We start from the raw sequence: 25,326 nt of genomic DNA on the forward strand, positions 1-25,326 counted from the left end.
AGTCTCTTTCCCCAAAGGTATAGAGAGTACATTTATTTGTAGTTAATGACTGAAAATATCAAATCAAAGACTCCAGGGCAAGTAATGGTATGGTTAAGATTTTCACTTTATCTTAATTATCCTCTTTCATTAGCTAATAACCATATAGTTGTCAATTTAGTACATTTTAAGAGTCTCTTGATATTAGGCCATACCATCTATTTTCTTTTCCATAAACAGGGGTGTGTAAGACTCTTGCCTATGAAAAGCTTCCGAGATCAAAAGGTAGACTGACTGAAAAGGAGGCTCTGACTCTTCCTCTTAAACATTCACTTTTGCTCTTCTGGAAAAATTGTAGGAGATGAATAAAGATGTGAGAATAGGTAAGATTTTAGGGTTTCCACAGGGGCACGATGAACTGCTTCAATACAGCAATCCATATTAGATGACTCAGCACTATTAGGCTGGCATCTAATGTGAAAGGCATGGACAAAGCTGATCAGAAAAGATTGTGTTTTTTTTTAAACCTGAGAATTCAAAATTAATGTCTTTTCTTTATAACTCAGAGACTTCTCTTGGATCACCTCAACAGTAAAAACTGCTGAGCTCTGAAGTACAACTGACTCTAGGGTAAAATGTATTATAGAAAAATTAGAATATTGACCTATTGCTAAGAGGGCTGCAAATCTTCATCTATTAGGGCTTCAGGTGTTAGAAAAGCCAGGTAGCTTTGTGAATCCAAGCAGCCATTTCTCTACTCTAAGGGAAAGAGCTTAACTAGGAATCTAAAAGCCTCAAAAATGATCCTTTTTTTCTAGATAACTGATCCAAGTAGATTAACCAAGTTTCTTCTTCCAACTTAAAATAACGTATAGACTTGTATCTACAAAAACAAAACAAAACAAAAAACACAACCCTTTCTTCTTAAAATAAAATAGTGGCTGTAGGACAAAGTAAATTAAGCAAACATTTTATTAAGCATCTAAAATATTGAAGGCACTGGGGGTACCAAGAGAAAAACAAACAAACCCCAAACAGTCCCTCCTTCTGCCTGTCAGAAAGCAGAGGATGCTCTGAGGATTAAGTGCTTGGGGTTGGGGGTGGGGGGAAGAGTCAGAGAGTCTGAATTTGAAGGAAAACAGGGATCCTGTGAAACACATATGAAGGAGGAAAACATTAGAAACACAAAGAAAGGCTTGCATGAATGCAAAGAGGCATTTACACTATTAAGTTGGGATCAACAAGGAAAAATGTAGGAAGGAATTATAATAGGTAAGAATATGGAGGGCTTGGAAATAACAGGACATTAGAGATATGGCACGAAGTATCAGTGAAAAGCATCATGTAAGCATTGCTTCAAAATACTCTAGCTTATAACTGTCCATGACACAACAGTCAATCATTGGAAATAAAAATTCATGAATAGAATTTGTAAATTTTATTCCCAGAAAATCCAGGAGCTTATTGGGTAACATTGCATACTCTTTGTGCCCAAGTGACTTATCTGTAAAATAAAATAAAGAAACTAGCAGAGAAAGAATGGTTTTGCTGACCATAAAAGAGAAGAAAGCAAAACCAAAAACCAAAACTTTGAAAAGATGGAGAGCTGTAAGATTAGTTACAAGATTACTGATGCCCTAATACAGAGCATAGAGCTTTGGAGTGGTCAATTTGAAGCTTGCAATTGCTACCAAATAGAAAACCTGCTAAATCTATGCTGATGAAATAAAAAATAAAAACTGATGGTAAAGGAGTTAAAAACATCAATCAAAAAAATCCTTAATGACGTTGGACTTATAGCCAGGCAGAAAATAAGATGGGAAATTTGTCAAAGAGAAGGGTAATGTGGGGGTAAATTAGGTCAAAATTATACAGTAGTTAGTTGCTATGTCCCTGAAAATTGTTGGCACCAAAACATAGAGCTTAGATAAGTGCCAGTCAATTTGTAGATTGATGACTTTGGACTTGAAATCTCAGGCAGACTAGGAAATTTTGGTTGCTCCGTACTTAAACATTACATGATTGGTTTTGCAGAGGTAGAAGTCTAAAGTATTGTATACTGTACATATTTTCAAACTTTTTCAATGTGTAGATGAGAGAGTTTTCCTCCTCTTTTTCTGGCATGAAAATATTCTCTAAGGGATGGTCTTCTGGAAGGGGATGGGAAAGAGATACTTAGAAAAATCATGGTAATAAATTTAATTTTTCTAGGGGAAAAAAAAAAGAAAATTTATGCTGAGATTTGAACATGTCTATTCATTTTCTCCAATACCTTCCTGTAGTAAGAGATCTGGTGGCTGTGTCCCTGAGGCCACAGGGTCAGTTGACTGGTCTGCAGAAGGCTGTGTCCTTGCAGAAACACTTCCTGATGAAACTGTGGATGGTGCTGGACTGGGCTTGGAAAGCTGAATGCTTTGCTTTCCAGGACTGGATGAAGAATCTGCAACTAAAGAGGGCAAAGTATTTTACCTACAATATCATATTATATCTGATTTATTAAATTTTGTTTAGTTATTATTAGTCATTGTACTAACAGAATCATTCATTCAGCAAACATCCTTGAAGGTATATTATCCAGATTAAATAAAGGTTTAAACTCTTGAGTACTAATATGATCTCTTTTAAATGAAAAACTCTCAAATATGTTTAACCAATGAAGACATTGATAAACATTTATTAGATAGATATCTACTATTTGCAAGGCACTGTGCTATGGCTGGGAATATGAAAAGAGGCAAAGGACAGTACCTGCCCTCCAGGAGCTCATGATTTAATAATTACACACATCTCTGCCTTTAGAGACAAAATATAGAACAGTTGTTTTTAACTGTCAATTCAGGCCATCAATGTTTCAACACCAATTGTGGTGCTATGCACTGATACCTTAGGAATTACTGGTAGAGTTGTTTGACCTTCACTACACAGCCCTGGATTTGGGCAATTGTTTTTACTCAGCTGAGCTGTCAATTCTCACTGTTAGCTGTTTTACTTGTTTGCTTTCCTACTAACTTCACACTCTACTGTGATGGGTAGAGTTCCAAGGTAGCACACACTTTTGAAGTTAAGCACACAGACTATGACAGCTGTGCTGAGAGGCGTTTCCAGTTCATGGAATGGGTTATGTTTTGCATTGATGAGGTTGCTCAATGTCTAACATATGAATGTCTCAATGGAAGAAAACTTTATAAAACTTAATTAGGGAGACCAGCAGGTTTTTTTTTATAACACTACAAGAAAAGCCACAAACAAAATCAAAATCCAATTTTTAATGTGGTCAAAAACAAATCCAACCTCCTTCTTCCAATTACTCTGAGTTCATTTTTATTGTAACATCATGTTCCACAAATTGTAATAACATAAAAACAAATAGGGGACACAGATTTTTACGGGGGCAGCTTAGAATTACCCAAAGTGCTGTATGACATTTTATTTTATTTTTTAAAACCCTTACCTTCCTTCTTAAGAGTCAATACTGTGTTTTGGCTCCAAGGCAGAAGAGTGGTAAGGGCAAGGCAATGGGGGTCAAGTGACTTGCCCAGGGTCACCCATTTAGGAAGTGTCTGAGGCCAGATTTTAACCTAGGATCTCCCATCTCTAGGCCTGGCTCTCAATCCATTGAGCCACCCAGCTGCCCCCTGTATGACATTTTAAATGTGGTCCAAGGTAGATTATTTCTTGACAATTCTGGGCCAAGATAATTTTCCATCTATGATACTGTTTAGTCCAACTGCCTCATTTAACAGATGAGGAAACTAAGTTCCTGAAAGACTAAGTAAACTGTACAAGAAGGCAAAGCTGGATGGGAACTTGAATTCCACAGGGCTCTTTCCACTTCAGTCTCTCAAAGGTCTCTTTATTAGCTATATATCATCGTCTAATCTTTTTATCTCCTTAAGGGGGAAAAAAAGAATGGGAAGTAAGGTTAAATTTTTTTCACATTATTTTAGATTTAGTTGTGGAAACCAATGTTCCGAAATTTGATACAATTAATAGTGTATTATCTCCAAATCTAAGTATTTGGAAAATGACATCAACAGGAAAAATTTTAGCTTGTACTCTAGGATCAACATTTTTAAAAATACTGGAAAATAATTTAGAAGTAAAAGTTTCCCTGTATTGATGCCAAAATTTTCAGCAGGGCACTGATCAAAGTAATTTCAATATTTACACAGGTCAGTTATGTGTAGACTTACCAGTATGAACAACAGTTCATACCAGTACTTCTAATTTTAATACAGTGAGTGCTAAAAGTCTTAGTGTAGTTTCAAGCTATTAAAAATTCAGTAGAATATTAAAGCTGAAAACTGCACTAAGACATGATAGATAACCCTGAATTAGCATAGGAAGACATTATCTGAGGAGAAATCCTATAGTTACTTTTTGTTCCACAAAGTCAATTTTTAAAATTAGCAAGTGGTATGTGTGTGTGTTGGGGGGTGGGGGGGTGGGGTGTTGCACAGGCAGGTGGCTCAGTGGCAGTCCTAGAGACAGGAAGTTCTGGGTTCAAATGTGGCCTCAGATACTTGTTAGCTCTGTGGCCCTGGGCAAGTCACTTAAGTTACCTACCCCTTACTGCTCTTCTGTCATGGAGCCAATTACAGTATTGATTCTAAGATGGAAGGTATGGGCAAAAAAAAAATAGCAAGTAAAACATGTAAAAATCTTTATTTTCTTCAAGCAGTTCTGTGACCATCAAGATTGGTCTGCTAAAGAAGGTATTTAAAGAAAAATAACTTACTCCCACCTCAATTTATAAAATATCCACTCTTATTTCCAGCTCTTGCTCCAATAAAGAACTGTGTGTGTGTGTGTGTGTGTGTTCTTCTGTCTTTAATCTCATTAATCTCATGCCAAGTAGTGGTCTCACTGGGGCAAAAGACAACGTAGTTTGGTACCTTAAGGGGTACAGTTTTAAAATGCTGTCCAGGATGGTTGGACCCATTTGACAACATGGATTACTGTGCCTGACCTCTTGTAGCTCTTCTAACATGGACAACTTCGCCAATAAGATGGATGTGAGATCTAAGAAATCTTAAACAAAGTTTGTTTTTATTTTTATACATTTCCTATTGGGAGGAGGTTACAGCTTGTTTATACCTCTCTAATTTGGCCTTTATTTTGACCTTGACTCTAAATAGAGAAAGTGTGCACTATATACAAACAGCTGAATCTGAAATGATTGCTATTTCCTTCACCAGTCGTTTCCTATTATTTTCTTTGGAAGACTTATTTTGCAGTGCCCTAAGGTTGTTTTTCTTGGAGATATACAAATGTGGCTTCTAAGAATTTACAAGTCTTTGGATTTTGATTTCCTGATTCATGCTAGTACTCTTCCAGTTTCTGCTCTCTTCACCTATGATTCTTTTTGCATTTAGAAAACCAACTAAATGTATTTAGAAGTTTAGAAGATCATTTCAAGTTCTTCACAGGCGTTTCCCACAAAAATTTTAAACTAATGCCCCATTACTCATCATCGTATAGGAACAAGTTAGGATTGGTCTGGTTTTCTAGGGTTAGTAGAAAGAAGGGAATTTTGAGATAAACCCTGGGAAAGGATTCTGGGTAGGAAAGGAATTGTGGAATTCTAAAACTGAAAATAACTGAACTTCACTTCCTTCTTGGATTTCATCTGAGCTGGGAGTAGGTTTTGTCTCTCTGCCTACAATTTTAAGCTGAAGGAAGAGTTTTGCTCTAAGAGATTCTCCCTGGAAAGTAGATATTTCATGGAGAAATCTTTGGCATCCAGGTAGAGGGTTTACTTGAAGGAAACTATTTTCCCGAGTCCAGCCTTCATTTGCCAGTGGTCCATCTACTGGAATTCCTATTGGCTAAGGTAATTCAAAGCTTTCCATCTATAACTTTGAGTTATTTAGTACAGCAGCCAAACCCAGAGGTTTTTTTCTTTCCATCCCTCCCTCTCTTCCTTCCTAATTACTGGTGGGAAGATTAGTGTCAATTAGATAGCTTTGGAAAGGGTTTTAAATAGCATAAGGAAGTGTAGGTAGGACCCAAAGAAGAACAGAAAGCTTTCCTTTCCCAGGGGGACTTAGGAGCTGGGTGGAGGTACTTTACAGAGTGTTAGGGTCATATCCATCAGTTCCCCTGATCCCTTTTGTTAAAATAAACTTTGTTTCCATAATCAAAAGATTTGGTGCTTAATTAGCCCTGAGGAGTTCCTAGGTGGGTTATAACATCTTACATCTCTCTAGGATACTTCCCCATTATAAATGTAACTCTGCTTGGCTTTCAAAAAACCAACAAAACCCCAAGGTTTGATAGATTTTACACTGAACTGGAAAGTTTGGGGGTACTAATGGTGAAAGATGCTGTATCTACTATATAAGAAATAGCTAAGGGGGCAGCTAGGTAGCTCAGTGGATTGAGAGCCAGACCTGGAGATGGGAGGTCCTAGGTTCAAATCTGGCCTCAGCCACTTCCCAGCTGTGTGACCCTGGGCAAGTCACTTGACCCCCATTGCCTAGCCCTTACCACTCTTCTGCTTTGGAGCCAATACACAGTATTGACTCCAAGACAGAAGGTAAGGGTTTAAAAAAAAAAAAAGAAATAGCTAAGCATAAAAAAGCATATTATCTCAAAGCTCACAAATGATCATCCAACAGAAACCACCACCATAAAATGGTACTCAAGCGGTGTATATCCTCATTCTGCTTTACATTAAGAGTAGAATAGTGGAAAAAGTGGCAGAGGATGCTCTGAAACAGTTAAATTTGCTCAACATCTAAGAAAATAATACTACCAGAGGAAGAAAACCATAACCATTTGATAGTGTATCTAAAATTCAAACCAGAACATGAAAAAGCTGCAGCAAAATAAATCTTTCCTTTCTCAAAGATCTGACAAGTATACTATTCTGTGTTCACCTAATTTGCTTATCGTTTCCTTCTTTATTTTCATGTCATTCACCCATTCTGAGTTTATCTTGGTGTAGGATATGAGATGTTGATCCAAACCTAATCTCTCCCACACTGTCTTCCAATTTTCCCAGCAGTTTTTATCAAATACTGGATTTTGGTCCCAAAAGCTGGGATCTTAGGCTTATCATAGACTGTCTTGCTGAGGTCACTTAACCCAAATCTATTCCACTGATCCTCCTTTCTGTCTCTTAGCCAGTACCAAATTGTTTTGATGACCACTGTTTTATAGTATAGTTTGAGATCTGGGACTGCAAGTCCTCCTTTGCATTTTTTTTCATGATTTCCCTGGATATCCTTGATCTTTTGTTCTTCCAGATGAATTTTGTTATGTATTTTTCAATTCAGTAAAAAAGTTTTTTGGTAGTTCAATGGATATGGCACTAAATAAGTAAATTAATTTGAGTAGGAGTGTACAAAAAAAAATCAAGCCATTCTCCAATTGACAAATGGTCAAGAGACATGAATAGGCAATTTTCAGTTAAAGAAATCAATTCTATTAATAAGAACATGAAAGAGTGTTATAAATCTCTTCTAATCAGAGAAATGCAAATCAAAACAACTCTGAGGTATCACCTCACACCTAGCAGATTGGCTAACATGACAGCAATGGAAAGTGATGAATGCTGGAGGGGATGTGGCAAAGTTGGGACATGAATGCATTGCTGGTGGTGTTGTGAACTGATCCAGCCATTCTGGAGGGCAATTTGGAACTATGCCCAAAGGGCGATAAAAGACTGTCTGCCCTTTGATCCAGCCATAGCATTGCTGGGTTTGTACCCCAACGAGATAATAAGGAAAAAGACTTGTACAAAAATATTTATAGCTGCGCTCTTTGTGGTGGCAAAAAATTGGAAAATGAGGGGATGCCCTTCAATTGGGGACTGGCTGAGCAAATTGTGGTATATGTTGGTGATGAAATACTATTGTGCTCAAAGGAATAATAAAGTGGAGGAATTCCATGGAGACTGGAACAACCTCCAGGAACTGATGCAGAGTGAGAGGAGCAGAACCAGGAGAACATTATACACAGAGACTGATACACTGTGGTGCAATTGAATGTAATGGACTTCTCCATTAGTGGCACTGCAGTCATCCTGAACAACTCAGAAGGATCTATGAGAAAGACCACTATCCACATTCAGAGGAAACACGGTGGGAGTAGAAACACAGAAGAAAAACAACTGCTTGATTACATGGGTTGAGGGGATTTAATTGGGAGTGTAGACTCTAAATGAACATCCTAGTTCAAACATCAACAGCATGGAAACAGGCTCTGATCAAGGATACATGTGGAATCGCCCATTGGCCATGGGAAGGGTGGGGTAAGGGGAGGGAGGGAAAGAATATGACTCTTGTAACCAAGGAATAATGTTCTAAATTAACTAAATAAAACTTAAAAAAAAAAACACCTGGGAAAAATAGAGAATGAAGTAGAAACATGTTTGTACAACAAATATGTTTAGAATGAAATAATAATGATGGAGGCAGCTAAGTGGCTCAGTAGATTAAGGAGGTCTGGCTTCAAATCAGACCTCACATACTTCCTAGCTTGTGACCCGTGCCAAATCACTTAACCCTCATTGTTTAGCCCATATTACTCTTCTGCCTTCTAACCAATACAGTGTTGGTTCTAAGATGGAAGGTAAGGGAGGGAAGAAGAGAGAGGAAGGAATAAATCGTGTTTGAAAAAGCACATATTTAAGAAAAATCTCATCAGGCTTAGGAAAAATTACATAGAGATAGCAGTAATACCCACCTAAGGTTTCATCAAATGAGGCTCAAAGTTTATCACACACACACACACACACACACACTCAAAGGTCTTGGAGCCAACTCTCTACAATGGTTTTTTCATGGAAGGGCAGATTTTCATACAAGGTTCTCCAAAGATACTCAAAACCAAAGGCAGTTTTTTTTTTTTAAGCAGAAAGAGTTCATGACCACTATGTCTAACTTTAAAAATATATAAGACTTTTTTTCTAACGGTTTAAGATAATGAGATTATAATTTACTACTACTGCAATGACATTTTGACCTTAAGCCTCTTTTGTGCTATTAGGCCTGTTTCTCTCCCACATGCATTAAAAACTCTCACAAAGATGTATCATAATTTAGGTAAGGAGTTAATTCATTTGTAGAATTGCTCTATATTAATAGAAATTGGATGATAAAAGCAAGAAAGATTGAAAAAAAAGGATGGATGATACAGATTCCTCACTATCGTGACAAAATTAGAGCTTTTGGCTTAGCACCCTATATATGGTATGATAATGCCACAGATGACAAGAAAACCTTTAATATCTAGACAAATCATTGAATATTGTGGCCAACTAACTACAGGGCTCATGAAGAAAGTGAGAGTCCATTATCCTGCTTGAAGCTTAGATTCCCTGAATAAAAGAATTCTTTCTAAAACACACTAAGAATGAAACTAACATTGAACACAGAATTTCTTTTCATCAAAAGGTGGGTTTCTTTTGTTTTTTTTATATACTCTTTGAAGATTAATGATGTATATAAACCAGAAGCCACCATTCATCTATTATAATTTACAAACTTAACTACAAGAGCTTATTGTTTCTATCACTGTAACAAGTTATGTGAACAAAAAAACACCCCAAAAGGGAAGATGTGAGCTATAAACTTCAGCATAAAGAAAAATCTTTCATCAAGGTTCAATTTTATACAGGAAAGAATAAGATAACAGAAAATTATTAAATAATTCGGTGCAACTTGCTACATGCTTTCACATTAGTAAAAATATATCGTTTGGCCTTGACAGATGAATATATTGGTATTACAAGTGTGGCTATGATATGGTTACAAATCTAGTGTACATGGAATTTTATTTTTTAAGATTCTTATCTATACTAAGCATCTACTTCAAGGCCAAAGATTGGTAGGAGCTAGGCAAATGGAGTTAGGTGGCTTGCCTAGTGTCACAGAGCATAGGTCACTTAGCTGCCCACCCCACCCCCCAAACTGGATTTCAATGTTGGTTTAGATCTCTCTCCTTGTTTCTCCTTCATCTTCCACCACTCCCCACTCCTTATCCATACCTAGATACCCTTGGGCATGTCTATAGCTTCAACTTTTGTATTAAGTGAAGGACTGGTGATTAAGTAGCTAAAGATACCTAAATTCTGGATTCCTAAATTTACTCTCAGCTCAGTTCAGTGAAGAAACCATCACATTCAACTATTCAAAATCTTAACTGGTCCTCTAATAGAGAGGTCTCCAAGGCGGGGCCACATCCCACCTCCCCCTGTCCCCCAACCATGTAGAGTGATTCCAAAGAATAGGAAGCTGGGTGCCTTTCTATCCTCCTGGAAGCCTTTGTTTCCAATATCTCCCTCCAGCCCATATCACTAAGAAGTGATTATAATCAAATCTAAAGTAGCTAGGCAGACACATTTCCCCATGAGTCAAAATTTCTAGGAACCAAGAGCAGGTAGTCTGGGAAGCTTGTCCTTAAGAAGTTATTGTCTGAGAAGGGAATGTATGACATAAGCAAATATGCAAAGCCTAGTTAATAGAGAAATGATGACTAATGCAAAAGGGGGCAATTATATGGTACTTTAAAGTATACAAAGCACTTTATAAATATTAACTCCTCTTAGCCTCAACAATCTTACTATCATGAGAAAAAACAGGCATAGGAAAATTAAGTGACTTGCCCAGGGTTGCAGAGATCATGTCTGACACTGAATTTGAACTTAGCTCTTCCTGATCCATGGCCTGGTATTCTCTTCACTGCGCCATAAGAAAAATATAAAGTAATTATGTAAGCTATGAGGATAGCAAGGTTACTTTTTAGATCTGTGGATGGGAATTTCAGGAGGCTTCAGTGAAGAGGTATTTTATTTATATTTGTATTATATGATCTCAAGAGAGACTAAAGATATAAACGTACACACAAACATACATGTAGCACTTTGCAGACTGTAAAGCACTAACTATATTAGCCATTGTTATTAAAATTTGGGATAGACCTTAAAGAAGGCACAGATAGAAGTCAGGTGTCTGAGGTGAACCTACATCAGGCTGGTAGCATTAAAAATAGAAAAGGAGGGATGGGTTGTTACGGTGCTGTGGAAGTGGTGTCCACAGGAGCTGGTAGATGACTGCCTTCAGGAGGGAGGGGGAAAAGGGTAACTGGATGAACCATTGTTCCCTTTGGCAGAAACAGATAAGTGAGAAGTAATGGATTCTTTCTCTACTCTCCTTTTGTGATTGCATCTGCTCTTACAGGCTCAATCACCAACCACTTCTAGGCAGAAGACTCTCAGGCATCTATAAAAAGTTCAATCCCTCATTTGAACTCCAGGTGCCCCATGGAAGCTGCCTGTAGGATATCTCCACCCAGGAGGTCCCGTTAGTAACTTAAACTCACCACATCCAAAATGAACGTCATCATCTTCTCTACTTCCTTCTTGGTTGAGAGGGCAAAATTCTCCATGAGCCTCCCACTTCCAAAGCAGAATCATTTCAGTCTTCCATCTTTGTCACTAGTGGCCCATGACCCATTAAATCGTACCAATTCTATTTTCATGATTTCTCTCCAGGTGTGCTAGTAGGTTGATTGCAGCTTGTCCCTACCTCCAGTCTTTTCTCTCATTAATACATTTTTTACAAAATTATCAATCTTCCTGCCTTAGGCTGACCATTATCATTTGCCTTCTCAAACACCTTCGGTAGCTCATTAGTGCCAACTTAATTACAACATATTATTTCTAGAGTTATTTTACATTTCTCTCCTTCCTTCATGTATTTTAGCCAGATTACACTACTAGCTATTTCTCAAAAATTGAACCTACACAGAATGCATCACCTCTACAGTTTAGAATCATTTTTCTTCAAAGCTCAGATAAGGTGCTACCTCCCATGGAACATTCTCTGAAGCACTGGCATCTTAAAAGCAGCTTTGGGTCTCGGAGTCTTTTGTAGTATTTGGTCTGCTGGAGCTCACTTTTATGCCCATAACCAAGGGTGTGTTGGAGCCAGCTCAAACCAATACACTGTTAAATTTTCAGTGAGCATTTATACCTTGAAAATCGGAAAATCCTATTAGTCAGGGCTTGATTTATTTATTATTTTATTAATAGACTAACAAAACAGTAAGGTGGCACAGTAGACAGAGCACTGGATCTATAGTCAAGAAGCCCTGAGTTAAAATCTGTGTGAATCCTATGTGGCCTAGCTGTGTAACCCTGGGAAAGTCACTTAACCTGTGCCTCAGTTTTCTCATCTATAAAATGGGGTAACAATAGCACCTATTTCCTCAGGTTACTGTGAGGATCAAATGAGATAATAAAATGCTCAGTAAGCACTATCTAAATGTTTATTATTATTAAGTAATAGAGAAAGTAATGCAGATTAAGTTTAAAAGTTGTGTCAAGTGTATGTTTGCCCCCTAGTTGGTCATTAAACATTTGCCTGCACACCCCTGTCTACAATTTTTTTTATGATACTTAGCTCTGTGTCCATTAAAAAGGAGCATGGTGAAATGGAAAAGGCTCTAGATGGGAAGGCAGAGGACCTAGGTTCAAATCCTGTTGCCACTGCTTACAATATACGTGACTAAGCAAGTTACTTAATATCCGTGCAGTCTCAGTTTCTTCAGCTGTAAAGTAAGAAGGTTGCACTAGTGTTTGTATCAGCTCTGAATCTGCAATTCTGCATCTCATACAAGCCCTCTGTAGCTGTAACTGTTTTTATCTTTCTATCCCCGGTGCCCAGCACACTTTCTTGCATAGAATAGGCCATTAATAAATATCAATTTAATTAAAGGTAAATTTGATTCTGGAACTGTAGTTAGACATACCACCAGGGAATCCAAGAGGAGATGGTCCAGCAGGCAGTCACCACTGCAGGTCCAAAGCTTATCAGAGAGGATAGGCTTGAATTCAGAATCCCAATGCAGAAAGGCAAGAACATACTTCTTCCCTACCCTTTGCTTGTGGGACAGGTAACTCCTTTTCCCCAGTTATGAGTCAGAAGTGGGAATTCTTGAGGTCTAAGAGAGGGTTCAGTGGAGTGATAGTTAAAAAAAAGTAAAGTATGACTAAAGTAAAGTGGAAGGAGGATGCCAAGGAAACTGAGGAAGAAACTTAGGAGATAAAATGGGCATCCAGAGATGATACAGGGTTTGAGAGTAAGAGGAGGACTAGGGGGTGGAGGGTGACAGGATGTAGAGTTCTCCAAAACCTCCTGGCTCCCACATCACTATCATCTCTTCTTCCCCAGAAATGGGTGCTATATAATGCAGCCTCGTGATTCTAGAACAATTAACAAAGTCCCTCAAGCTGGCAAACATTTTCCTGCAGCAAAACAAGAGTTAAAATAAGATCCTGCCTATGCTTCTTTTACCTCCCCTTTACCCAAATACACTATAAGATTGACAGAATGGAGTAATGGATTGGATGAAGAGCAAAAAGGAAAAGAAAGACTCAAAGGGTTTGTCTGAAAGACTACAGAAGCAGCAGTAATACTGAAAAAAGTAGGCAGTGTTCTTTTTACATCTTTCCATTACCTGGCTTTGTGTTTTATACAATGTTGTTGCAAAATGGAAAGAAGACTGGTTGGGACAACAAAGAATAGTTCTTACATACTGAGGTGGTGATGGAACCTCTAAATCAGCGGTTCTCAACCTGGGGGTCGCCTAAAGCCATCGGAAAATACATATTTCCAATGGCTTTAGCCGCTGAGAAATCACCCTACTTTACAGCAAGATCTCGGAAAGAATGGGGACCCTGCTGCCTGCACATTGTACTAATATTAGTTACCTATCAGCAGCCCTCCCCTTATAAGGGGCAATGGATTTACCCTGTTGCCTGGAGACCAGACTCAAACAGAGACCCAGCACCTGAGCACTGGCTCCGGAGGGGTTAAGAACGAGTCCTGGAGCGGATAACTCCTGGAGCAGATAACGAACGGAGCTGAGTAACCCCAGCAAAGTGAAGCCTCAGCTTGAGCTGGAGGGAGACGACAGGAAGAAGACAGCGTCTGCGGACTCCCTCCCCAGGCAGGACTTACCTCCCACCCCAGCGCTCAGGCTGCCTCCTGCTGGATTAATATTTCTCAACATATAATTATTGTTTTTGTGATTAATCACTATGTTTAAATTATGTTTGATTTGTAGCAATGAGAATACATAATGCATATCAGGTATTTACATTCTGAATCTTAACTGTAGCAAAATTACATTTTTGAAGTAGCCACCAAAATAATTTTTTGGTTTGGGGTCACCGCAACATGAGGAACTGTATTGCTGGGTCATGGCATTAGGAAGGTTGAGAACCACTGCTCTAAATGGAAGCGTAGAGCAAGGAAAAGGCTAAAGATGCTGATTTGTTTATTAAATATCTACTCTATGCAACACATTTAATAGTCTAGAAATGAGCACAAAAGCCAAGAGAGTTAGATGAATTCTCAGGTAATTGTTGAGACCAGAAGAGCTGAGACCTCTTAGAGGGGCAGAGATGGGAAAAGACTAAGAATCAATTTAAATATAATAAAGTTAGGACATTAATTAATTCTAAACATTAGCTGAGCACTTTGGGAAAGGCTGTTAGCATTTACAGTTTCTTTGAAAAGTCAGGTTCAGTGGTCCAGGCCTTTAATTCCCTACTACTAGAGTCATCCAAAACAGATAGATAGCTTGAACTTGGGAATTCTAAGCTTCAATAAAGCTAAAATTGACTGGGCATCTGAATTAAGCCTGGCATCAATAGGGTAAGCTCCTGAGAACAGAAGGGGCACTTTACCAGGCTGTCTTAGGAGGAGGGAACTAGCCCAAGCAAGAAAAAGTGCAGGCCAAAGCACCCATGTTAATAAGCAGCATCAAGATCAGCTCTGTGGTGACTGCCACCCTAGACAAGACAGGAAGATCCAGCCTCCAACAGACAAACAGATAGACAAACCAAAGAGTAAGCAAGCATATAAATAAATAGCTCAGAATAATGTTATTCCTTGTGTACCAATAAGTACATTTAACCTACTTTAAAACTCAAAATGATTATTTTTCACAGAGTAAAGCAATATACTCACTGCATTTTCCCCAACTAGAGAATGGTCTGATTTCTTTAAAACACCCAGTTATTTTAAATTCAGTTTAGCTTTCCTCTCACAATTGGTGTTTTCTCTGTTGCCAGAAAATGAGATAATATACTATTTATTTAAAATATAGCAACCAAGCAGAGCCTAAAATTTACCAAGCCATCTGCCATTCTATTAGCTTAATCTTGATAAAATTTGACATTCTTGTTCCAACTCAGAGAACTGAGAGTGGCCTAGAGAACAGAACAATGTTGGGCTGCCTTGTCTCCCTGTCCCCCAGGTCTCAATAGGGTCATATAATTTAAACCACTCTGGCTGAATGACAAATTAGTAAAAATGCAAAGGTATAATTGCCAGTAGACTGCATGAATTAATAATTATAGAGGACTTCATAAATTTTCGGAATGTGTCCTTATCAAGACTAATGAACAGTACTAAATTTTTGTATTTTTGCTTGTTTAAACATGCATTTTTCTTCAATAGCTGTCATTAGAAAGGCCTTAATAATTATTAGTTAAGGATCAAAATAATAAGTTAGTTTTATGAATAACTTGGGCACCTTAAGCTTAAAAAAAAATGAAGCATTCAGGTCATCTGGTAATTTAGTACTATAGCAATACATACCTCTGCATATACTTAGTGTAAGTAATAAATTTTTTGGGGGGTTCAGGGAGTGTCAGGATCATGAGGCAGTAAGAAGAAAATGTATGACTATGATCAGTGTCCTAATGGTCACTTCTTTATCTTGATTTTACTCTCTCTTCATATTTTCTTGCTCACGAACACAAAACTTTTTTTAATATGAAAATCTGAAGATTACTGTGTTTAAATTAAATGTATCCTTGACATTTCTAGTTTGTAAAGCTGGCTCACCATTTTAGACTGGTATGATAGGTTAAAACCCATGTAGTGGTGGGTAACAGAAAGGTCTGACTAGATTCTAGTTCTCACTCTTTGTTCTGTATTAGGTGTACAAAGTTTTTCAATCTGTAAGATGGGGAAAACAACACTTACATGCGCCCCTACCTCACAGGACCATTGTGAGGCTCAAATGTGACTGTGTATAGAATGTTTTGTAACCATTAAGAGGCAGAACTGTATAAGTCAGTATTCCTATTACTGATATCTGGAATATCCAACTCTTCAACAGGCAGGTCCTTTCTCTATAGTGATAATGATGTGTCATGTTGTGTGCTGATCAGAAATGGACTAATTGAAGGACTTAGTTGAAGAATAGTTATAAATCCACACTAAGCACTATAAGCAAATGAAATAGCCATGATGTTAATGGAACAACAAGTAGTAGATACCATGCTACACTAAATCTAATACTAGAGTAACTTTAAATTCTAGCCCTGAATCTTAATCTACCAAATGCACTTTGCTTATTCTTTGCTTCCTATGTGATCAATCCATTAACAGCCTGAATAAAAATTAGGACACTCATTCTTCTCCCTATTTATGTTCACTAAACTGTACCACTAAAATATTTTAACATTCCTGACAAGGAAATTAGGACATATGTAAGTGAGTAGAAAAAAATATTCAACATTACAACTGATAACCATGCCATAATTACCCAAAGGTTAAATTAAATTGCTCACTGCAAAAATTAAATGTGCATATTTACAAGTTTACACCTTTAATCTTTTTTAAAAACAACAATGAAAGCCACTTTAAATGCTATAAAAGGGGGTATGCCATAAAAATTAAATTGTTTACCTTAACTAATACATTAAATTCAAGTTTTCAAATTTAATCCCCTCTTTTTTTTTTCCCTCCACAGTGGTGGTGGGAAAAATTTGAAGAGTGACTTACAAATTGGCTTTGTGATTCAAAGCATTCCAGGGGCATTTAAAATATCAATTATACCGGACCTTTCTAAGACTTATTTTGGTTCTAAAATATTCTAAAATTTGGTTCTAAAATTCTGCTTTGGGCAAAATAAATTTACTAGTTGAAAAAGTGATAAATAAAAGTATAGCCCCCCCCCATCCCTTCACAATAGAACTATTCACCTAAAATCTTTCTCTAGCCTATTAAACTTAATACCTATTGTATTCTCAATTGCACTGAATCAACTTCCTATCTGATGGTACTTTAAAAATTGCTAGTATTATGTAATGTCACATATTTCCAAAGGAACACACCTAACTTGTTAACAGCAGCACATTTTCTAATCATTTCCCCTTGCTGTCATGAATATTCAATAGCAATAAACTCTGCCCACTACTCTAACAGGGAGTCCCCTTACTACTCACCAATTCCACAACCTAGTACATGCAATTCATTTCCCACTCAGTTACCTTTACTCCTACACTAGAGGAAAAAAAGGGAAGACCTACATTATTTCTTACTCTCCTACATATCAAAGTATCATGCAAGCTTAGACTAGGCACATCTCTCATCCAATAAAGGAATTCCTCCTACATCATTGCTGCTATATTATCATCTAATCTTCAAAATATTCTCTAAAGACATTACTAATTCCCAATTATATCTGCATACATTTTGCATAAATTTTCAATACTGAGTTCAAGACAGCCACTGTAGATCCAAGTTTGCAAATAGAATGAATATGGTATAGTCAACTACAAATCCATACATTTTACCTATGCAAAATATTTTTAATTAGGTTGATTTAATTATATTTTGGTGTGCAAGAACCAGAAGCAAATACCAAGTATTTAGGAGTGGTGGAAGGAAAGTAAATGATGGCTGGCTAGCTAACAACTTGTCAGTTCCACATTTCCTTATTTTTTCCTACTTCCCCAATCTCAAAAAAATGTTTTGAATGAAAACCCTAGGAACTGGCTGCAGCTCACCAACCTTTGCTGTAGTAAGTCAAGTGGAACCTTGATTTATATTGCTTCTATATAGTTGCCTGGCCAGGGAAGGGAAGTTGGTTTTTATCTTCTCTTACAGCTAATTTTACCAATGATATTTTCTCTTTTGGCTTCCACGACATCATATTTTTCTAGTTTTCTTTCTAACTTGCTACACGTTTCTTTTTTGGCTTCTCTCCCTTTTCCTTCCCATCTAATGTAGGCCATCTTATCCACAGCTTTCTCTATACTTTCTCTCTTGGTAAACTCACCTATTCTTATAATTTCAACTATTATATCTGTAAGTAGAAAACTCCAAACTTAAATTTCTAGCCCTACCAACTCCATTCTTTCACCCTGATCTTCCAGATCCATAGATCTGACCATGTCATTCTTCTGCTAAAAACCCTTCAATGGGTCTCTCATCTATCAAATAAAATTGAAATTCCTCATGGGCTGGTGCTCCAGGCTACTTTTTCAGCTTATCTCCACTCCCAATAATCTAGACTACTCGCCATCACTTAACATAGCCCACACAAAGAATGAATTTGACTTGGCTTAAGGCAACTAGAGCAGACCAACTCATAGGTCCTTTCTTTGAGCTCTATTTCAAGGGCCCCTTCCTAGCAATGCCACCATCTCTCATCTCTCTAATTGGAAATGATAATAGAAAAACCTAGGTGTCCGCTTAGGTTATTTTCTAAATTAAATGACTCATTTTTAAGAACTACAAAAGATCCCTCTCCAGACCTTTCTCAGAGTCCACTCAAGTACTTGTGTATTATGGCTATGAGATGAATGCTTAATGAATTGACCGAAGCAGAGCCCCAAAGAGGCTCCCACTTTCTTGTGCTTCACCAACTAACTGCTACAACTTCAGGATCTTCAAGCAATGTGGTGGGCCTCAAGTCACAAATATCATAGGGTATTCACGGATGCAAGGGTCTGTGCTAGAACAAAATTAGATAGTTGGGCAACTTATGTGTGTAAACAGCATCTATACTGGGGGTCAGGAATGGTGAAAATTGGTGATGGTGAACTCCATGTCCAACTTTTCCATTACATAATACATTCTTCAACTTTCAGAAAGGTAATGATCCAGTACAAAAATAAGTGAATTTCAAATATAAGTGTTTTTGGTTCCAGTTTAATAACCATACCTGCATTAGAAGGGTTGCCTACTGCAGCAAGGGATCCAATGTGGTTTTGGGAAAGGTTGTCTTGGGTTGACTGAAGGCCTGGAGTTGCCCATGATGAAGTTTTATATCCCATTGGACTCTGTTGCTGTTGCTGTGGATGGTTGACAGCTGTGTTTTGACCAGGAAATGAATTCTCTTTAAACTGGGTGATGACTGAAGTACTCTGTGAAGTAAACACTTGCCCATATGGATCACCAGCAGGCACCGAAGGATATGAAACATTAGGGTACACAGCACCCAAAGCAGTCGACATAGCATAATGGCTAGAAGTGAGGGGAAATCCCTGAGAAGCAATGGAGGAATTGGCAGAGGGAACGACTGGACTGTTGTAGTGATTACCAAAGGAGGAGTATGGCTGGGGTATACCTGTGTGTACATGGGATGCTGAAGATGCAATACCACCTTGAAAAGATCCAGGAGTGGACCCGACAGTATGAGGAGCAGGAAGGCCCCTGCCATATACCTGCTGTGATCCTAGTTGCATGTTCATTGTGCCAGGACCTGTAGCAAGAGTCACAACATTTTGTGTTGGTACTGGGTAGTGGCCAGAATAATAATCAGTACCATACTGGCTTTCCAATGGCAATGGGGCAGTTTTCCCAGGTCCTTGGGAATAGAGTCCTGAGGGAACAGCATAGCTTTGAGGATGTAATCCATATCCAGGTGGAAACTGCATCTGATTCTGTGCTGGACCTAAAAAAGGGAAGAAAATACTGACATTAATCACTGAAATGTGCAACTAAGGTATAAACCAAAGAATGCTATGAAATACTGATCCTAGAGAAGGTGTGTGTGGGAAATCATTATTTATACAAGCTGATATTTCTAAGCATGTACTCATAAAGTGACCTGACTTTGTACACAATAGACAACCTATTCTGGGAGGTTGCACCATTACAGATCCCACATCAATCTGGTTCGACTCCCAGTTTTCTGGCTATTTTGTCTATGAGTTTTAGAATAAGTCAACTCTGATTCATTTGTTTTTCCCAACATGCAGTATGATAACAGATCTACTTAGACTTTACTAGGTAATACTGTAAAAACTAATTTCAATCATATCTCTATGGTAGCTATGATGAGACTTCATTATAAAATTAAGAATCAAGCTGAGATGTATAGAAGGAACATTATTCATGTTTCTCTTATAATTATAACAAGAATACCTAATATAGGATTCTATATAACACTGATTTCTAAGTGCTTTAATTAAATTATCTTGCAGGATGATCTAAAGCAGCATGACATTTACATTCAAAATTCTCATTTATGAATTATTTTTTAAAAATAACCAAATAGTAATTATATTTTAAAAGTTAATACTCCTGTCTACCAAATGAATAAAAACGATGTTATATAGAATGCTACAGTAAAGTGCTACACTAAATCAATCTTTGAATCATGAGAAGAACTACGTTCATGTTAAATAAACCTATTTAAATGGCTACCCATTTCCCAATGACTTATTTGCTTTATCCATGTTACAGGATAGGGAAGCAGGGAAATAAACATAATCCTGTCCAAATAGCTCAAATGTCAATCATCTAAAAATAACAAGAATGCTTTATCTACTGAAAATTTATCAGCATTGAATTAACAATCATCAGATGGAATCGATTTTATTTTTATGAACACAACAGAAACACTCAAATCACTTTTTATTTTATTTTTACTTAAAAAAAAAAAACAACCCTTACCTTCCATCTTGGAATCAATACTGGGTATTGGTTCCAAGGCAGAAGAGCAGTAAGGACTAGACAATGGGGGTTAAGTAACTTGTCCAGGGTCACACACCTAGGAAGTGTCTGAGGTCATATTTGAACCCAGAACCTCCCATCTCCGGGCCTGGCTCTCAATCCTCTGAGCGAGCCACCCAGGTGCCCCTAACCACTTTTTAAAACCCACAAAAATATTTTATAATATTTTCATTACTGTACACTTTAAAAATTTATCTTATTTTATATTAAATTTAAATTTATTAAAATAGAAGCTGATAGAGAATTCAAAATAAATTACTCAAAGCACCCTCAAGGGTGAATGCTGACATTTTACAATCTCTTCATTGTTCATTGAAAAGCAACCTGAAAAAAAAAAAATCAAACAAGACTTTAAATGGAAAATTTAGCCAAAAATAAGTACTCTTTCTTTTCTCATTCTTAAATTTTATATTATTTAAGTCAAGATATTTTAACTTTAAAGAACATTACCAAAATGATTGTGTTGAAAACAATATTGGCACCTCTATGAATCTACTTATAGTGAAGTAAGCCGAATAAGGGAAACAATGGCAAAGGAAATGAAAATAACAAAACAAGAAAAATGAATTCTGTCTAATGACTGAAGCTGGCCTCAGAGAAATAAAAAACTGCAGCTTCCTCTTTTGTCAAATAAGTCTATGACTATAGAATACAGCATGCACTGTGTGACAGTTTTAATGTATTGCATTATCTTCCAAAACTTAAAAAATCTACAAGAGAATATTTGCCAAATAAAAGTAGAAGCATATATCTAGAATTAATGTTATGTAAAAAGCAAAGTCATAAATAAAACTGAAAAGAAAAAAAAAAGGTACTACTTCTTGTCCAACTTAATAAATTTTATATTTACTATTATCACTACTTCCCATCATTCTACCATGCCTTGATCAGATAACATTTAGAGGATGGTTCTGGTGGCCTCATTTCAGAAGAGGACTTTGACAAACTGGAGTACTGATAAAAGAGGTTTTCAAGACATCACAAAGGAACAAGGAAGCATGATGATCAATGGAAGGAAATGGAGATGTTTAAGCTTGACGAGACAAAGGCAAGATATAATAACCAACTCAAAATATTTGTAGAAGACAAATTAGATGTTCTGCTTGGCCACAAAGGGTAGTAGGAAGATAAATTTTAGCTTAATATAAGAAAACTATACTAACTGGCGATGTCCACAAATGGAGTGGTTTGCCTTGCGGAACAATGATGAAAGTGGTCTTCAAGCACAGATTTAAGGATATTAAATTTAGGGATGTGATAGATGAGGTTCATACTTTGATCAGACACTAAATTAGCTTAATTCTGAGGTCCCAAATCCATTATTCCATGTCAACTCAAACTTCCAAAAAATTCAGGATAATATGTATTAGAGACTTTTGTAAACAAAAATAGAAATCTAGAAATTTTGGTATTCCATAATCTAAAAGTGTCATTAGGGTACAATTCTCATTATATACTTGTGAGTACTCCAGAAAACATTTCTTTATTGAAGAAACATTTCTTTATTTGAGTATTGTATACAATTTGGGACCCCATAATTTAAAAATGTGAAGAATCTGGAATGGGTTTAGATAGGAGCAATGAAAATTAGAGTATTTGTCACAAAGGAAAAAAATGAATGAAAGAACTAAAATGAGTCCCTTCTGTTTTGTTTTTAGTCATCTGCAAATCAATTTGATAGGTTTATTGAGAGATAGCTGTGTTCTCCACATTCCTTATATCTGGACTGTACCCTTATACCCCATTTTCACTGGATGATACCCTTCAAGGCCCAATTCTTCCCAAAAGGCTTTTAAAAGAATATCAGATTTGAAATAGGTGTAGACATCGCCAGTTCTAACCTGATCCTTTATGAAGGAGGAAATAGTTTCCTCACTTGAAAATAAATAACAATTGACCTGAACTACTTCCCTTTTTTATAGATAGAAACCAGGGGGAATTTGTGGGTAAGACTTTCTACCAATTCAGGCAGGCATCTTCTCTTCTATCTAGTCTTAGTTTCCTAGAGCACCAAGTATGAAGCAACATGCTTAGAATCATACATCCAATGAGTCAGAGGCAGGGCTTGAACTCATCTTTCTAGTTCCTAAACTAGTTCTCTATTCACATTGCCATGCACTCTCTTAGTACTTATCTACTTCTAGTAGTTCATAGGACAAAAGGTGAAAGGCACCTCAGAGAGCATCTAGCATAATTCCCTCATTTTTATGGATGAAACTGAGGCCTAGAGAAGTTATTTACTCAGGCAACGTAAGTAGTTTAAGAGGAAACATTTCTAATCATGGTGTTCTATAAACTAAAGGTATGCCAGGCCAGTAAGATACAACTCTTAGAATCTGGAAACCATATTGTATACTTATGAGTACTGTCAGTGGCCTGTGTATTAGATTTAGAGAGCTTCTAAGGTCCTTTCCAATTCCAAAGCCTTGAACCTGAGGGCCTGTGATCACACTTTATGAAATTGTGTTTTCTCATAAATCTTAACAATTCATTGTGTATAATGTGTGTAATATCTTCTTTTTGAATCAATGAACCAATGACTAAGAATCCTAGACTATGTTAGGTCTTGCCACTGTACATTACCTCATTTGGCCTTTCCTTGGATGTACATAAACATATTCTGTATTAAAAATGTTAATATCTGAATTAAAGGAAGGTAGGGAAGGGTTGGGGAAAGAAAAGGAATTAGATAGTTTGGTAAACATGTGCGTGTGTGTGTGTGTGTATATGTGTGTGTGAAGAGTCAATTTTAAACATTAATGGAAGGCTGCTCTACTTTCCAGGTTTCTGATTCTTTGACAGTCCGCCCTCTTGTACTCATTTCAAATGCTATATCAAAAAACAAAAGCTCTCTAAAACTTGAAGTGGGAAGCAAAAGCATGCCAATTTTGATGTCATGAGCTACCTAAAACAAACTGAGGATTCCTTTTTTAGAAAACTGATACCATAAAATTGTATTGTTTCAATGAATCACAAAATCTACTTCTTTCACTCCCTCCACTGAAAAAGTAAAACCAAGCCCTCACACACACACACACACACACACACACACACACACACACACACACACGCACACGCATGCCAGGTCAGTGATTCCTCAGTGGCAGAGCAGGGCCTAGAACCACCTCATGCCATTACACCGATCAGTTTGTAAGTCTTTAAAGGTTGTTGTTTTTTACATTATTGTTAATGCATAAATAGTTTTCCAAATCTGCTTATTTAACCCTGCATCAGTTCACATGACCTCCCAGTTTTTCTGAAAAATAAATTTTTCCTTGTTTCTTATGGAACAAGAGTATTTCATCACATCCACATACCTAAACTTATTCAGTGACTTCCCACCCAGGGCACCTGGACATTATTCTTCAGAGACAAAAGAATAAAACCACATTAATAAATTACAAGCCTAGCTCAAGTCCTTACTTTAAAAGAATAAAATCTGTTGTTTTTTTTTTTACTGTTTGCATTTTTTTTAAAAAAGGGGTACTTAAAAAGGTTTTTCTACAAACATTTAAAATGAGCTGTTAGCCAACTAAATGTGAAAGAGCAGGAAATCTCCACTCTGATTTCTATCAAATATTTCCTGGATCTACTAGATCCAAGTAACAGAAAATATATCAAACTTTACCTATTAATAAAAGTTAAGTCATGTTTCTACATCAGTGATATATACTCTCACTACTGTGCAAATTTCATCCATTGAGGTAGGCAGGAGGCAGCCTAACTTATATAAGTCTTAAGGAATTTCCGGAGGTTCAGAGAAGCAGGTTTAGTGACTTACTCATGTTCAGAGGTGGAATTTTAACTCAGTGTCTTCCTTACTCCAGGTTTGGCATTCTGTCCATGAGGCTCTCTTAACTAACCATTAGTTATTAAGTACCTATTATGTGTAAAACATAACTCCCAACAAAGGACATATTATGGGTGTCCCCTGTTATGAACAAACTTAATATATGAACAGGTAGATTTACAAAACAAAATTATACTGAATTATTTCAAATTGCAAACTCCTATAGTGCATTTGACTTAGTTTCTGATTTGCAAAATTTAAAACAGCTTAGTAACTGGTTGCCCAGCTGCCAATGTATCCCAAATACCAGAGCTCAATAAAGCTTTCTGTTTTACACCCTTGGGCTTTAATACTAATTCTTTGCCTACTGGGTCAAGTACAAATATCTTGGCCTGGTATTTAAGATCCTTCCAACCTCCTTTTCTAAGCATGGTTCCCAGTGTTCTATAGATAGTCAACATAATGGTGAACTGGACTAGTACTATGACCAAACATGATGTTTGCTCTCCTGATTCCTTGCTTTTTTTTCATACTATGTGGATTAAAAAAAAAAACAAAAAAACCTGTCATATCTGCCTCTCAAGATCTCATGAATCCTTCAAAACCTGGTTCCAACAAAATCTCCTGAATTTCTCTTCAAATTCCCAAGCACTCTTCTGGTACTTCTCTTATGGCAATTAACAGAAAGTGCTTTGATTCTGGCATAATCTTATCTCCTTTTATATAAACTGGAAGCTCCTTGAGAATACAAATGGTATCTCATTCATCTTTCTGTCTCTATTC

General features: G+C 37.0%; 1 protein-coding gene across 6 annotated transcripts in view; it reads right to left on the reverse strand.

Moving 5' to 3' along the window:
• The window catches only part of SEC24B (SEC24 homolog B, COPII coat complex component), a 92,808-nt gene that overhangs the window by 56,540 nt on the left and 10,942 nt on the right, over positions 1-25,326 (reverse strand). For 4 of the 6 annotated variants that reach the window (XM_056803093.1, XM_056803092.1, XM_056803091.1 and 1 more), the window contains exons 2-3: positions 18,958-19,689; positions 2,252-2,425 (exon numbers count right to left, since the gene is read on the reverse strand). In XM_056803093.1, the coding sequence (XP_056659071.1) occupies positions 2,252-2,425; positions 18,958-19,689 (906 nt within the window). The remainder of the gene's footprint in view (positions 1-2,251; positions 2,426-18,957; positions 19,690-25,326) is intronic. The other 2 variants (XM_056803095.1, XM_056803094.1) reach the window with 1 other exon arrangement.

This window comes from Monodelphis domestica, chromosome 6 (assembly GCF_027887165.1).
Source record: "Monodelphis domestica isolate mMonDom1 chromosome 6, mMonDom1.pri, whole genome shotgun sequence".
Classification (NCBI taxonomy): domain Eukaryota; kingdom Metazoa; phylum Chordata; class Mammalia; order Didelphimorphia; family Didelphidae; genus Monodelphis; species Monodelphis domestica.